Here is a 17,737-nt window from a genome sequence, read left to right on the forward strand (position 1 = left end):
AAATAGCCATAATGATCAGCAAACTTTATTAACATAAGATGGCACCAGAAGAAAGAGAATAGATACAGCAGGGGGAGGTCATAAAATTATAATGTGATTTGTCAACACCTGTGCTGCGTAACTGTCTTGATGAAGTTACCGCATCATGCAAAAATTACCAAAAAGGCACAGATATTTGTAATGCTGTTCCGATTAAAACATTTGTGTTTAGATTCTATATTTGAACACAGCAACAGAAAATCAGTTTCTCAAAATAAATGATCTGCTTCAACAAGCTGCCCCGATTTCTATAAGATGTGAAAGATGCCACCCCACACCTGTGTTCACTTTTTCATTAAACACTTTTTTACAACTTCAACATCCCCCCTCTTGATTCTTAAACCACAGTTTATCCACTTTAATAGAAGGATAAGTGTCTGTGTGTGCATGTGCATCTGGTTGTTATGTCTCTGTCATTCCAAAAGATGGCTCATCACAAACAATTTTAGTAATAAAATGAATTGCATTTGTTATGAATTGGGAAACTAAGCTAGTTGTGAATAAAGCTAGATGGATAGCTACTGTACATGTGATAGGTGTTATAGATTAGGTAGATAAATAAAAGTGACAGTTGTGTGGTAAGGTGAGGTCCGTGGCTCATTGCCTTTTCAAATAAATAATCACTACACTTGTGGCTTAAGGAGGGGGCATGGCAGTGTGGCTGGAGCAGGTCCTGGGCGCAATGCCACATTTCCTCACTTAAGTGCACAGGTGAGGGATCATCTGTGTCCGTAATTGATTCCAGGAGCTGCTAATCGCCACACCTGCACCATATCTTCACATACAAAAGGAGAAGCGCGAGTGCGAGAGAGTGGAAAAAAAGACAAAAGAAAGGGACCTGAGGTTAAAAGATGGCTGAAGAGCAGTCTCACCACCTAGCAATCTGGCCACCTAGAAGGGAAAGGCAGCACGAACTGGGGCCCCACAATGGAACATAGGCTGTTGCGCTCTAGGGGCTGGTTTGCCCCACTGAGCAATGGTGTGAAGTGGGGCAAACATGGCCGATGAACTCCCCAGGGATCAGAGGTATGACTGCGGGTTGCGTGAAGGATAACGGGAGGATTGAAGACCTCAGACAGTCTGGCTGCACTGTGAAGAGGCAGCCAAGATGGTGGTTGGGTTGATGAAGTTGATGGCTGCTAAGTCTCCGGTGGCTGCCGTGAGCCGGGGAGATGAAGATGGAGGTGGGTTGAGATCTGAAGGAGCCAGTGACTGCATTTTTAACCTCTGCTTTAAATGGATTAATTTATTGTGTTTTTATCCCCCACTATTCACTTGTTTTTATGGATAATTTATTTATGGATTTTTTTTGAGCACTGTGGACACTGCTTTTGGTTTTGTTATTATTCTTTTTAATAAAAGCATGGAACACTTTTTACACCATCCCCTTGCTCCATGTGTGATTTATCCCCATCAGTCAGCTTATTCGTTCATAACTATCGTACGGTGTTGGGCTCAAGAGGCTCGCAAATGTGAAGGGGGAACATGGAGTGGACCTGCACCATCTCAAGCTGCTCTTTATTAGATAGGTAAGTGTGGGGACACACTGTATATTAGGTAAATACTGTAAATAGATAGGTGAGGTTTTGTATATATAAAATAGATAGGTATCTAGATAGTTTTCCAGGGAGAAATGTATCTTTTTCAGAAGCTCATGAAATATTATAACAAACAACTAAAAAACCCTAAAAACACACACAATTACAAAAAAATCTGACTTAGCTACAGTTAAGAGAACAGTCCCAGTGTGGTACTATTTCTGTAGCTATAAAGGAGCCTTTAGATCTTTGTTTTCCCTGCATTCCAAAAATAATAGGTACTTACCTGCTGTGTCTTTATCAAATGAATATTTCAGTTGGCCTTCGATGCTGCTGACAAACACTGTGTTGCTAGTTGTGTTCTGTAACAAGAAAGAAGACACAGACATTACAATACCTTAACTTGGATGAATGAAGTGAATCTTCAGCTTAAACTAGTAAAGACAGATCTCTATGTTATCCCAACCAGACCACCTTTCCAACACCACATAGATTAGGGGAAAATTATCTTCATCCCTGGTCCACTTCGGCACTCATACATAAAAAGGTTTTTAAAACTTCAATAATATGTAAGTACTATCTGTGTAAGCCCCTGCTGTAAAAAGCCCAGGATCCGAGAAACTATTAAAATCGTCAGAAAAAAAAATGAAATGCAGAGGCGGTGGTTCCATTTTGCAGACGTGCGTGTCCCCCTTGTGTATTAGTGGCTAATTGTGTCTTTCCTCGGAGGCTTCACTTTGGTGATGGAGTCGCTTTCTTTCAGCTTCATGCTGTAACCTCGTACTTCTTTTTTCTTCCAGCTTGTTTACTTGGGGCCGCCTTGCTGGCTCTTTAAACTTCATACTGTAGCATCGCAGGTCTGGGCCGGACAGACAGGCAACACGCTTCCATGTGTAGACATGTATATATAAGATAAGAAATTTATTTATGTGACAAAGATATCTTTGGAGTACTCAATGCTCTCTGAACTGTAAAATCAGAGTGCTGCCAGTTGTTTGTTAGAAAATGGCTTTAGAGTGTATGAATAATATACAATAGCATATTTAGCACATAGTTAATAACAAGTTAATCTGTTACAAACAGGCCCATATACGGGTCATGAGATCATCTTGTATTAGTTTGCATAGAGAGTGACACAGCAACCCTTGGAGACTACATACTAGAATGAACTCATCCTACTTAGAGCAGTTCGAACAAAGGCAATATAACTGACGAGCTTAATAGAAAAAAAATGTTATACATAAACATTTTCCACTACACCATCTTTGTCAAGTTTGGCTAATTATCATTAACACTTACCAATTCGGTATTTAACCTTGGGGTGATGATAGATGACCAGCTATCCTTCACAGGTCACACTACAACTGTCTCTTATTCATGCAGATTCACTCAACAAGATCAGACCATATCTGACCGACTATGCAGAGTATTGGTTTTGTCACTTCTGGACTACTGCGACTCTTTACTGTCAGAAGTTCCTACATGTGCTTACAAGCCACTGCAGATGATTCAAAAAGCAGCAACGCATCTTGTATTCTACCAGCCAAAAATGGCGCATGTCACTCCTATTTTAAGCTCACCCCAATAGCACCCTGTAGCCGTACATATGTTCAAGTTGTTATGCTCGCCTGCAGAGTGGTCAATGGTTAAGCACCTATATATGAGGTGTGATCAAAAAGTACGGTGAATGTTGATGCAGAGGACCATCCAAGAGCAATCGAAAAAAAACTTCAACGCAGGTTCTGACACGTCCATCCTAGAGCCGAGTTTGTGAAAAGTTTCAACTTGTTTGATACTGTCAGTCGTTTGTGAGCCACTGTTGATTTCAAGTGTGTTTTTCAAGTTTGTCGTTAATCACGGATATCGAGCAATGCATTAACATGAACTTTTGTTTCAAATTGCAAAAAGCTCAGGAAACCCATCAGATGTTAAAATCAGTTTATGGTGATACTGCACTGACATTTAAGACTGTTTACAAGTGGTTTGATCGGTTTCGTAATGGATCTGACTCGGTTGAAGACGAGAAAAGATCAGGACGTCCTTCAACAGCAATAACCAAGGAAAAGGTTGTAACGTTTTCATTCTTCATCATGACAGCAATCCTTGTCACACATCCCTGTTAGTATAACAATTTCTGTCTAATAAAAACATTACGCTGTGTCCGCATCCACCTTATTTGCTGGATCTGGCACCGTGCGACTTCTGGCTGTTCCCTAAATTGAAAATGACCATGAAAGGCAAACAATTTCAATCCATTGAGGACATCCAGGAAGCCACGGCAGCCCAACTAAAGACGCTCTCAACAGAAAACTTCCAGAACTGCTTCGCAAAGTGGCAGGGGCATTGGGATAAGTGCATTCGAAGTGGAGGAGAACATTTTGAGCGTGACTAGTAGTTGTAAATCTTTTCCTGCAATAAACATTTCTTTTTTAAAACATTCACCATATTTTTTGATCACACCTTGTACAGTATGTATAAGCACTCATGGGTTTCTATGTTCATTCAAAACCACTGAAGTGTGCAAATGAATGGCATCTGGTGGTGCCACCTCTGCATGGTATCAGACTCTTTTCATGTGTAGTTCCTAGTTGGTGGAAAGAGCTGACGGTCACCATTCAAACTGCCGACTCCGTCAGCGTGTATAGGAAGTGTTTGAATGCTCTCTTGTTTTGTGGAAGTCTGTCTAAATAAAAACAGCTTTGACTAGAGGTTCTTATTAGTTAAGATAAGAGTAACTAGTCTTGCATTGTTCTGCTTGGTTTAGAGCTCTTCATTAGTGATGGTCAACTTTGTATCCTTGCCTTATAACACTTGTTCCTAAACAGTTTACCAGACTGATGTTTACTCGATCATGTTGAACTCTTTGGATACAAGCATCTGCCAAGTGACTAAATGTAAAAGTAAATATGTACGAAAACCTCTGTCTCATAAAAAGCAACAAGCAATGGTAGCCAGATGGTGACACCTGCTGGCCTCCAAACTCTATTCTGCTGTGCTTTACACTTGATACTAAGGTTTTAAAATGTCATTTTTCTCCCCACATTTTTCCTTTACTGTTGCAGAAAAAGTAAAATATACATTTTATTAAGTGCTATTTTTTCTAAACAGCCCTTTATCAGCTCTACCTTAACATTTAGGTGATTAGAAAATGGCTGCCTTACTGTACATGTCCAGTTGCCTGACCACTGCCTCTGTGGAGTTTACCTGTTGACCCCATGTATACATGTGTTGGTTTCTCTCCAGGTACTCTGATTTCCTCTCACATTCTAAAGAAGACATGCAATTCAAGTCTAAACTCAACACTCTACAACACAGTGTGTATGTGCGTGTGTGTGTGTTTAGGATGTGCCTTGCAATAGGCTAATATTTTCCTGCTTTGTGTCTAATTCTGTCAGAATAGGAATCTGATCCTTGCTGCAATGTATTAGACAAAAAAGGATTAGAAATGAATACAAGAATGATTGCAATGTGACTTTGAAAGTATTCATACTTTGTAGTTGCATTGGAAGCAGCAGCTTGTAAAGCAAAGGTTGCTCAATTCAATCTCAAGCACTTAAGCACTGCATGATCTTGAATGAGTCACTTCTCCTACATATGCTGCAAGATTATACATGTAAGTCTATTTTGAGGTGGTGTTTTATAGGAAAGGCATTATGTAAAATGCACTGTGTTTACACTGCCTGCCCTATCAGCAGAGAAAGGTGGAAGGTTGCCATTTTCTTTCACATTAGTGGCTCCATCTGTCACCTTGAGCAACTCATTTCACTTACCTGTGCTATAAATGCAGAACAACAGAAACATCTGAACTCATACTTAGGATTTATAAGCTACTTTTGTTAAAACAAATCTGCTATAAATAGTATAAATAGTAAATTAGTACAGTAAAAATATTGTACAGTTTTGCTGGACAGACTAGATTTACCAAAGGGACTGGGAAATTAAATTAGTGGTAAATAATAAATACACCTTGGCGAAGAATCACTTCTAATATTCTGTAATTTCTTTCATATGGGCCTGAGACAAACTTTAATATGAGAAGATATTTCTAGTCATGTAGACTCAATTGGAGTTCTGCAGTCGTCACCCCAACATGTCAGGTCTGCACAGCAGTCCCCCCTCCACTTCAAGCATGCAGGCTAAATGTGTCCATTTCACAAATTATTGGGTCCATATGACCTACAGCACAGCACCCCATTCACTGCGTCAAATATCTGGGCTCCTCACCACCTCTAGCACCATCTTCACCAATCATTGGGGCTCCAAAGTACCCTCAACAGCCCCTCTACCACTTATCAAGGTCCAACAGAAGTTTTCAAGTACTCTATTTCAGCATTTCAAACTAATCATTTTTCTACCTAATATATTTGAGATCCACTGCACCCTCGGTATCTGTGAAGTGAGCTGGTAAATGACAGCAGCTGCAGCTTTCTTATCCCAAAGAGATATTCATATGTGTGTCTGGAAGTTTGTTTGCTTGTTATTATTATATATATATATATATATATATATATATATATATATATATATATATATATATATATTTGAGCTTCTTCAAAGTAAGTATTTCACTACAATTGTACTGTATGTTTAATTTGTATGTGGAAAATATGCATATTGGACTTCCACAGTACCCCAAGTAACCACTTGGCTATTTATTGGAGCTCCATGACATCCCCTTTGAAATATTTTGGGGTCACCACTTGGCATGATATGAAATTTGTTTTATATTTCTATAGCCTTTTCCTTGGCCTCTTGTTATATCTCCAATTAATTCCAAATAATGAGGCTGAAACAGGTGTGGAAACAATAACTGTATTCTTAACAAGCTGAACAGTACAGCAACACACACTACCCAATATGCTACTCCTGCAACCCTTAGGCATCCTTTTCATTTCCAGTCCCCCAACTGAAACATCCAGGATAATCCCACAACCTAGGAAATAAACAGAGTTCCCCAAATAGAATATATTATGTAAGTAGTACCTCACTTTACTATACCTCTAAAAATAATGATCTTTTTCAAAATGTTTTTTTCAAATATGCCTTTCTGTGAAGCTATTTTGTTTTATTATGTGCCATTGTTTGCTGTTTGTGATGCAGACTTGCTAGGCTGTTGCTAGGCAGAATGATCAGGGGTTTGTAATGCATAACACATATACTGTATATATATACAGTGCACCTGGAAAGTATTCACAGCGCATCACTTTTTCCACATTTTGTTATGTTACAGCCTTATTCCAAAACTGGATTAAATTCATTATTTTCCTCAGAATTCTACACACAACACCCCATAATGACAATGTGAAAAAAGTTTACTTGAGGTTTTTGCAAATTTATTAAAAATAAAAAACTGAGAAATCACATGTACATAAGTATTCACAGCCTTTGCCATGAAGCTCAACATTGAGCTCAGGTGCATCCTGTTTCCCCTGATCATCCTTGAGATGTTTCTGCAGCTTAATTGGAGTCCACCTGTGGTAAATTCAGTTGATTGGACATGATTTGGAAAGGCACACACCTGTCTATATAAGGTCCCACAGTTGACAGTTCATGTCAGAGCACAAACCAAGCATGAAGTCAAAGGAATTGTCTGTAGACCTCAGAGACAGGATTGTCTCGAGGCACAAATCTGGGAAAGGTTACAGAATAATCTCTGCTGCTTTGAAGGTCCCAATGAGCACAGTGGCCTCCATCATCCATAAGTGGAAGAAGTTCGAAACCACCAGGACTCTTCCTAGAGCTGGCCGGCCATCTAAACTGAGTGATCTGGGGAGAAGGGCCTTAGTCAGCGAGGTGACCAAGAACCCAATGGTCACTCTGTCAGAGCTCCAGAGGTCCTCTGTGGAGAGAGGAGAACCTTCCAGAAGGACAACCATCTCTGCAGCAATCCACCAATCAGGCCTGTATGGTAGAGTGGCCAGACGGATGCCACTCCTTAGTAAAAGGCACATGGCAGCCCGCCTGGAGTTTGCCAAAAGGCACCTGAAGGACTCTCAGGCCATGAGAAACAAAATTCATTGGTCTGATGAGACAAAGATTGAACTCTTTGGTGTGAATGCCAAGCGTCATGTTTGGAGGAATCCAGACACCGCTCATCACCAGGCCAATACCATCCCTACAGTGAAGCATGGTGGTGGCAGCATCATGCTGTGGGATGTTTTTAGGGCAGGAACTGGGAGACTAGTCAGGATAAAGGGAAAGATGACTGCAGCAATGTACAGAGACATCCTGGATGAAAACCTGCTCCAGAGCGCTCTTGACCTCAGACTGGGACAACGGTTCATCTTTCAGCAGGACAACGACCCTAAACACACAGCCAAGATATCAAAGGAGTGGTCTTAGGACAACTCTGTGAATGTCCTTGAGTGGCCCAGCCAGAGCCCAGACTTGAATCCGATTGAACATCTCTGGAGAGATCTTAAAATGGCTGTGCACCGACACTTCCCATCCAACCTGATGGAGCTTGAGAGGTGCTGCAAAGAGGAATGGGTGAAACTGGCCAAGGATAGGTGTGCCAAGCTTGTGGCATCATATTCAAAAAGACTTGAGGCTGTAATTGCTGCCAAAGGTGCATCGACAAAGTATTGAGCAAAGGCTGTGAATACTTATGTACATGTGATTTCTCCATTTTTTTATTTTTAATAATAATTTCACGTTGTCATTATGGGGCGTTGTGTGTAGAATTCTGAGGAAAAAAATGAATTTAATCCATTTTGGAATAAGGCTGTAACATAACAAAATGTGGAAAAAGTGATGCGCTATGAATACTTTCTGGATGCACTGTATATATATATATATATATATATATATATATATATATATATATATATATATATATATATAAACAGTCCTAGTTTTGAATTGCAATCTGATTATTTAGCTGGTTACTCATCAGGTAATGTTTGCAGTTGGTCAGCCAGTCATCAAACACCTGCCATGTTCTCTCAGTTGTGAGAAGCAGATCAGACTAACCACAAGCGTTTCCTGGTAGGTAACCATCCAGATAATCAGATTGTGATTCAGGCCTAAGAATACAGATAGATAGATAGATAGATAGATAGATAGATAGATAGATAGATAGATAGATAGAGTGAGATTCATTTAAAAGAGGCCCAGAATATTCTGTAATAACTGTTTCTAGGAAGAAGCAATCTGAACAAAGCAACGACTTGCAATGTGCTAATCAGCTTCGAACAAGCCAGAATGCCCCTGCATTGGAGCAATGAGGTACACGCTGGACAGCCATAGCAATGTTCAACCTCCGTTTGCAACTTCTGGGTGCATACCACCCAAAACACTTCACTCAGTAGCTCGACTGCTCCTCAGGATGGTGGTGTACAGTATTGAGCAGCATGTCTTCATGGTGCAAACCTATTAGGTCACCAATTTATTTAAACAATGTCAGAATCAACTAGATGATCGTGAGTTAACGGAAGGTTACTTCCAGCAAGATGGAGCAACGTGTCACACGTTGGCAAGGAGCATGGCAGAAATTGAGTCCTTCTTCTGCAACAGGGTAATTTCAAAGGGACTTTGGCCACCACGGTTGCCGGATCTGACACCACCAGACTTCTTCCTTTGGTGTATGCTCAAAGGAAAAGTCTGTCGGAGCAAGCCTCATACTGTGGAAGATTTGAGGAAAAGCTTCCAATGTGAAATTGCTGCTATCCGTCCAAGAGATGCTTGCTGATACGTTCAGGCGTCAAAATGTGTCTGACAGAAAACAGAAACTACCTCCAGCATCGCATGTAATGCAATCAATTACACATATGTCAAGGTATATAAGCGGATTTTTTGGTTCAGATTACTTTCTCCTAATGGGAGTTACAACAGAATATTCTTAGCCTCTTTCAAGTGAATCTCCCTGTAGATATACTGTATACTGTTATGCATGTGTGTAACAGGATGGTCAGAATACCTTTGGTAAGTCAACAAATGCAGCTGCAGTTGCCAGAAGAGGAGGCCTAGCTCCACATCCAATGCACAGCATCGGTCCTTCTCAGGCTGGAGCCCATAAAACTGGACAGCCAAGACCAGAGGACACCTAAAGACCCCAGGATGAATTGAAAGAAGGAACTTTTGAAACCAATACAAGATTATCTAAAATGAGACATGTGGCCAAGATGGAACATGTAAATTTATGTTTATGTTTTGACTTTTGCTTTTAGAAATTGTCTATTAAAAGTGGATCATCTGGTGTGTTACCCCAACAGTTGCATCCATGTCTGCCTAATACTTCACAATACATATAAACTGAAACTGATTACATTAAAAATTACACAGCATGACCAAAAGAAACTGATGATTGATATCTTCCAACACTAATTTGGTTTTAATCTTTCCATTTTCTGAAAACATTTTTATTTACTACGCAGTTAAAGGAAGCCAGAGGCAACTTTGATAGCATTGTCAGAATGGCAGGACATACAACAGTCCATCAAAGGGGCCCAGTTATAAAAAACACATCTTTGGAATGTGGGGAAAACTAGAAACCCTTGAGAAAGCCCATGCAAAAATGTAGAGAAAATATAAATGACATACATACAACAATTGAGGAGGGAGTCAAATCCAAATACCTGGAGCAGTGAGGCCGGGCTCCTGACCACTGTATGGCCCATTTTCCTTATTTCAGTTAAACATCTCATGCGTAAGGCCTTTCAGGTTGTATCCTTGAAAGTGCTGTATTGGTTACACCATTCCTTACCTTGGTAAAGACAAACCGCAAGTTGCCTTGAGTAAAGGTCAGGTTCAGTTTGGCGGTCATAGCATCACAACTGCCGGTGAAATTGGTCTGGTCTGGCTGTATAATGAATGTATTAGTCTGTTAAGAAAAAAAGGAGAATTTTTTAAAAATACTGATCTACCACCAGTGAAATGACACATTAGCTGATGTATAACATCAGACAGTATATTAACACTAAGGACCTACTAAGGAGTAGGGTCACTCTTTGCCTTCAAAACAGTATCAGTCATCCTTTTTGTACAAGTTCTGGACTATGCACTGTATGGCATTACAACCTTCTTCTAGTAGTAAAGTGGAAATCTGCTTCCCACTCTGTGATCCAGAACCTCTTGTAAAGGTGTTTAGATCTCATAATTGGGTAAGCTACAGAAGGCATCTGAGTTCATCCTGGTGTTTACAAAATCTCTCTTGAATTACTTTATTAGGTTAGCAGTGCACAAGTGGGCATTATTATCCTGGAATAGGGAATATGATGAGGAAACAGAGTTTGCATCATAGGCTGCACTTTGTCTTGTAAAATGATTTCAACTTCTTGGCCCTTATGCAGTCATGCAGATCAGTCATCAAACCTAATGACTCTCACTTGATGGCTCCCCATACCATTTTAAATTCTCCAACATGTTTAACAACTGTGAGTAGACATATCTGAATGTAGGATATAAGGTGAAGAATGACGGTTAAGCCATATTACTAATATTGGCATCGCTTTTGAGGCCAGGTTCTTACACCAGTTTATGCATCTTTATGCATTTAGTGGTTCATCCGTAAAGCTCCTGCGTTTTGCTGAGACTGAGTACAGAGCTGCTAATTCATTTCTCTAGTAATGTTTCATATTGTTCTTTTGTGAAATGTAACAACTTGTGTAAAGTGTCTTTCTCTCCGTGTTGGTGCACTTTGACTTTCAATCACAGTTTTGTTTTCTTTACCAATGCAGTTTATCCACATTTGATAGATAGATAGACAGATAGATAGATAGATAGATAGATAGATAGATAGATAGATAGATAGATAGATAGATAGATAGATAGATAGATAGATAGAAATAAAAAGCAAAATCTAATTTATAGATGGGTATGACAGGCACTATGTAATAGACATATTCATAGCTAGAGAAATGTGAAAAGCACTGTATGACAGATAGATAGATAGATAGATAGATAGATAGATAGATAGATAGATAGATAGATAGATAGATAGATAGAGTGAAATTTGGCTTAGTTGCTCCATATAGTTTTTAAAACTCACACATCAGGGTACTAATTGTCAGATGCTGTTTATAGTTGACACACACTGCTAACTTCCAAAAAACATAGTGTGGCTCACCTACAGCTATATTTGAATTTGTGATTCTGTCATTGTGCACTTGGTGAACCAAATGACAAACAGGCAAGATATCCAATTTTTATACAGAAATTAAATGTTGCACACATAGGAGCAAATTGTGGAGTTTTACATTTTCTAACTGACATTTTCCTATTGTGCTGTAGTAGAAATACCCTAATATATCTCATTTTATAAAATCAAAAACTCCAATGACCAGGTCAATATGTTTTCAGTGAGTCTCATTTTAGGGAATCAGACTCAGATCTGTGTCAGAACATGCCAACAGATGGCAGACTCTGTAAATGGTCAAGTTGAGGAAAGTGGCTTTGGGTGTAGATATTACAATCTCCATGGCACTCCCTGTATTATGGCAAAATATGCCTGAGACTGGGAAGTGAGAGAAAAACACAACGAGCAGTCATTCAGATAAGTGTGTATATAAAGTGCATTTGAATGAAATGTTTGACTGAGAAATCCTTTAAGTGCAACCAGAAGGAAATTCTATGGTTCCCTGCCAAGGGTAAGTACAGTATCTGTCTTAGCAGTTTGCATATTGTCTGTGTTTCCTACAGTTGTTGGAGAGAACTTTAACTCTAAACCAGAAGCAGATCTCCCAGCTCACACTCCGTTGCCGCTAGTCTATGTCTATTTCTTGTAGTCTACATCCCATAAGTTACACCTAGAGTTTATTTCTCATTACATGCTCCATTTCTTTGTAATGCGTCCACCATTTTAGCAAACAGGCACAATTTAAAAAGAACTTTGCCAATGTCCTAAGCAGCTACTGACACCATGGCAGACATGAGTAGTAAAAAGTTTATTTTCATTGAAGACATACCTGTTTTTGTCCTTGATTCTTAATCACGGCTTCAAAGATGGCCTTGACACACAATTCATTTCCTCTTCCAGTCGTCACATTGTAGTCTCCTGCTTTCATTGTTCCAGGTGGTGTTGGTCCAGGTGGCTTAACAGTAGGGGCTGTTGTATGATTGGTCACATGTGCAGTTGTATGATTGGTCACATGTGCAGTTGTATGATTGGTCACATGAGCAGTTGTATGATTGGTCACAGGGGCAGTTGTATGGTTAGTCACAGGGGGAGCAGTTGTGTGGTTGGTCACATGGGGAGCAGTTGTGTGGTTGGTCACATGGGGAGGATGAGAAGTGGAATATTCCAAAGCTGGCTTCATGGGAATTTCCTTTGTGAAATGGGGAAAGAAGTCTTCATTTTCTTCTAGTGCAAGAACTGGGGTAAAAACAAAACAAAACATAATATGCATTAGAGCAGTGTTTTTCAACCACTGGTGTGTTGCTGGCTGCCACTGGTTGGTTGTGAGTTGTTATTTTTTATATTGGTAGTAAATGTCATATTCTGAATTATTATTTTGTGTACTGCTAATGGTAGTTATTCCTCTTTGTACTAATCTTGAGTGTGCCTACTCATGATAACACTACATGTCAGCTGTTGTGTCTTGGCTTATTTTCTTGTATATGTGTAACAATACCTTTGAAAACAAATTTCACTCTGGGATAATAAACTCTGCTTAACCTAACAACTTTTCCAGCCATTTTAGTCGCAGGATTTATTTATGTAAACTTAGAGGTTGTGATCACCAGTCATGTAGTGTGACCTCGTTAGTGTCATAGCGCTCTCTGAGTAGCCCTGACTGGCACAAGTCATAGAAATAAAGCTCCTATATATACAAGAAGTGATAACCACTGAGCACTCAGTTGGAAGCTTTATGTTCAGTTTTGGTTTCTGTATTAGTAAAAAGACATAGTAGCACAAGAGAAAGGCCTAAGCAACATGACTATTTTATTAAGAGGTATGAGCTATGAGAAGAGATTGACGGAGTTGAACCTCTTCAGTTTAAGCAAATGGAGAAAAGGGAAAAATTGGGGTGTTTAAAATTATGATAGAATTTAGTACAGTGCACCCCAGTTTTTAATTTAAAATACATTTTCCAAAACGAACACAGGGGCACCATTTGAAACTTGTTAAGGGCGGATTTGGCACAAATGTTATAAAGTTTTTCTCCACACCAAAAACCATGGACACATGAAAAAAATGATTAAGTATTGTGGTGGAGAGCAGAACTTTAGGGACATTCAAAAGAATGGACAAGCTTGATGGGCTGAATGGCGTGTTTTCCTCACAATTTTTATAATATTCTAATTTTCTATTGCGTCTCTTAAACTTGTTACAAACTGGTATTGGAGACAGGTACAGACATTAAATAGGCTCGAGACTGTTTGAAAGGGCTAGAGTACTCCTATCTATCTATCTATCTATCTATCTTTGAGATTGTTAGAGGCAGCTAGAGTCGTCTACCTTCAATCTTATTGATATTCGTCCTTTATAAAGGCAACCATGGACATCTGTCTTTTTGGGATTGTGAAAGCAAGAGGACTGTATCTGTCTATTTATCTGTGCATCTCTTTTAAACTTTCTTAAATAGCATTCTGAACCTCTCTATCTACCATGTGAAGGCGCAATATACCAATGCACTGAATTGAATTAAATTGGGATGAATTAAAGCAGAGATGTGTGAGCCTGTTTCAGACAGAAAGGATGCTAGACGGACTGATCAGCTTTAGGACACCATTTAATTACAGCTCAATGTCACTCTGAACCATTCGTCCTTAAAATTCAAAAGAACTGAAAAGAACAGAGGGCGGCACGGTGGCGCAGTGGTAGCGCTGCTGCCTCGCAGTTAGGAGACCCGGGTTCGCTTCCGGGTCCTCCCTGCGTGGAGTTTGCATGTTCTCCCCGTGTCTGCGTGGGTTTCCTCCGGGTGCTCCGGTTTCCTCCCACAGTCCAAAGACATGCAGGTTAGGTGGATTGGAGATTCTAAATTGGCCCTAGTGTGTGCTTGGTGTGTGGGTGTGTTTGTGTGTGTCCTGCGGTGGGTTGGCACCCTGCCCAGAATTGGTTCCTGCCTTGTGCCCTGTGTTGGCTGGGATTGGCTCCAGCAGACCCCCGTGACCCTGTATTCGGATTCAGCGGGTTAGAAAATGGATGGATGGATGGATGAAAAGAACAGGCTAGCATGTGGGCTCAGAGCTAAAACAAAGCTTCCCATGTTCATGCCATGGTAAACCTCCCTCTGATGTGTGTTTTAAACTCTAGACTGATTGTATTGTGTAATCACAGTACAAGTCTAATTAAAAAGATCAGAGTTCGATCCTGGACTCAGCCTGAGAACCACAGAAATCATGACAGATAAGCAGCTGCCAGCTCCTCAGGCTGAATGGGAAGTGAAACCTGCTGAGTTCTCCCATAGTCTCTGCCCCACTCCTTCTCCACACCATTTATTCATTCTGTGATTGTCCTACATTCATGAGAGTTTATTCTCCACATCCCCGGGCACCACCATTACTACTAAAGGATAAAGTGACCTAAGGATTCACCTTTGGTAAACACAATGCCCCCTTTGTTCTGACACTTCCTGGGAATGACAGATAAGGTTTTAATTAAAAGGATTCAGGAGAAGAAATGTCATTAAAATCGGCCAAATGTGTTACCAAAAGATCGTTCAACCAAAGCAAAAATGCCAAGACACTAACCAGGAATGAAAGTCAGAAAGACACACACAGAATTTCCACAAACTCAGATGACCAGGATGTGCCCGATGCTGACCTTTACACTGCCATTTATATAATATCACACACCTCCAGTTATCTTACAGTAAAAAGATGGTAGAGTATACTAAAAAGGAGAGCCACAAAATGGGGACACCCATCAAAGTTTAAGTGTTATAATTTGTGTTCTTTATTATTTTTATTTATTTTTCTCAACAGTATTTTTTGGTTTTGAGATCTTTCAGTTTTTTTGATACCATGAATTCATTTCTGATATTAGTTGTATTGGATTAAACTATTTTAGAGCTATAAAAAAATAATTATTGTCTTCCCATGACACCATTTTGTTTTTCCTTGGCATTGCTACTGTGTGTGAATTTCTTTTGACAGTAGCTAGGCCATTGGTGTGGGTGTTGCTTTCATCTCCTGAATCCTCCCCAGGGGCCTCATGTATAAACGGTGCGTATGCGCAAAAATGTTGCGTAAGCCTCTTTCCACGCTCAAATCGCAATGTATAATGCGCAAGTTCTCTGCTCAGTTTTGCAAAGTGGAGGCACCCAGCGTCAAAGCAGTGCTACTGTTCCAGTGTGGCTTCCCTTTCTTTTAAAAATCAACATCCCTGACGCAGCTTTATAAATACACTGAAATTAACCGCATATTTTTATTAGTTTAATGCATCTGATTGTAATTAACCTGTGACAATATAATGGTCCACGGAATGGTCAAACTATTCTAAATACCATAGCTGCTTTAGTGTTGTTACTCTCACTGCACTGTCTTCTTTCAGCTGCTCCTGTTAGGAGTTGCCACAGCGGATCATCTTTTTCCATATTACTCTCACTGCACCATTCCGAGGATTTATATCACCGTATCTGAGTGTGGAATCACAGCTCTACAGCAGCTGATTGGAATAGAATTATCAGTATAAAGCATCAAACTGTGTGGAGTTTGCATGTTCTCCCCATGTCTGCATGGGTTTCCTCCAGGTGCTCCGGTTTCCTCTCACAGTCCAAAGACATGCAGGTTAGGTGAATTGGCGATCCTAAATTGTCCCTAGTGTTGCATGGTGTGTGTGTGTGTGCACCCATCAGTGGGCTGGCCCCCTGCCTGGGGTGTGTTTCCTGCCTTGCGCCCTGTGTTGGCTGGGCATGATCCTGTAGTTAGGATATAGCAGGTTGGATAATGGATGATGGATGGGCAGCATCAAGCACACGCTGCCTCAGCCATGTTGTCTATTGAACTGCTCTCACACGGCAAACACTTCAGAGCCTTTCCTGTATGGACCTCGCGGTTCAGAAACAGTTTTATCCCAAAAACTATAAACACAATCAATCAATCCATCAAGTGCTCCATGTAGAACTGTTTGTTTACTTATAAGTACAATCACCTCACTGTAAACTTGCAATACAATTATAATATTGCACAACCTGAGCCATTTTATTAAGCGCGTATTTACATATGATGACAATATCATTTTTAAGATGAAATGCAGCAAAATATGTTTATTATATTATACAGATAAAACTTTAACTTCATTTAAATAATCTATATTGTTAATAATTAAACATGTGAGGACACGGTGTCGCAATGCTAGCAAGGAGCTGGTGCTCTGTTCATGGATTGTCCCTGCCTCGCACTGTATTCTTGCTGGGGCTGGCGTGACACTGGCGATTGCGTGTTTGGGGAATGAAAAGTAAGGACAGGAATTGGGGGTTAGTATGTTTGAAAGAGACAGTACTGCTGCAATAAATTATTTCATCGAAGGTCATGCACGGCGCAGCAAGCATCTTGCGTGAGGCATGAACAATCACTGCACCACCATGTTCCCATGTTTAATAACATGCTTTAACTCCTATCATCACGAAAATGATATCAAGTATACATCTCAGTATTTTAATTATTCAGAGAGCTGTAATATCACGGATGTAATGGAAGAGAAAGCCCATTTAAGAAGCATGTAGTGATTCACACACATAGAGCACATAGAAGATCAAATACAAAACAGCATTTAACGTGCTACTTTAGTTATGATGGGATTTGAGTAACTAGTAAATTAAACGATTTTAAGATGAAGTTTATGATGTTCTACTAAAATGACAAAATAAACTACGTGATTAAAGTGGAAATTCGAGATTAAAGTTGACATTTTGTGCTTTTTTTCCACTGTGTGTCTGTTTTTATTTTCTCTGTACCCTAATAAGCTTTCATATGACACTCAGACGGTGGGCTACGACTCGCCTTTTCACGGCAACTTTGATATCTGACAACTTCTTTTTTATTTCGGGCACTGTCGACTTTGTGAACTTGAACTTTCGAGTTTCGCCGACACTCTATGTCACTCGATCAACTTCCTTTTGTTGTTTATACTACTGTTTAAAACAACAAATAGTATGTTTTTCCTTGCCTCAACTTGGTATTCGCTGAAATTCTTCTATTTCCCCCTGTGCTTTTGCCATTGCCTTTTCACAGAACGCTGAGCTTAAAGGCTATTTATATTGATTGCACATTCAAAG

At 39.9% G+C, this 17,737-nt stretch overlaps 1 protein-coding gene across 1 annotated transcript in view; it reads right to left on the reverse strand.

The window, feature by feature from the left end:
- si:ch211-212k18.7 (lysosome-associated membrane glycoprotein 2) overlaps positions 1-17,737 on the reverse strand; it is a 78,054-nt gene that overhangs the window by 23,009 nt on the left and 37,308 nt on the right. Inside the window, exons 2-4 of the mRNA XM_039746944.1 lie at positions 12,482-12,888; positions 10,282-10,398; positions 1,864-1,939 (exon numbers count right to left, since the gene is read on the reverse strand). Coding sequence (XP_039602878.1) covers positions 1,864-1,939; positions 10,282-10,398; positions 12,482-12,888 — 600 coding nt within the window. The remainder of the gene's footprint in view (positions 1-1,863; positions 1,940-10,281; positions 10,399-12,481; positions 12,889-17,737) is intronic.

The sequence above is a fragment of the Polypterus senegalus genome, chromosome 3 (assembly GCF_016835505.1).
Source record: "Polypterus senegalus isolate Bchr_013 chromosome 3, ASM1683550v1, whole genome shotgun sequence".
NCBI classification, from domain to species: Eukaryota; Metazoa; Chordata; class Cladistia; order Polypteriformes; family Polypteridae; genus Polypterus; species Polypterus senegalus.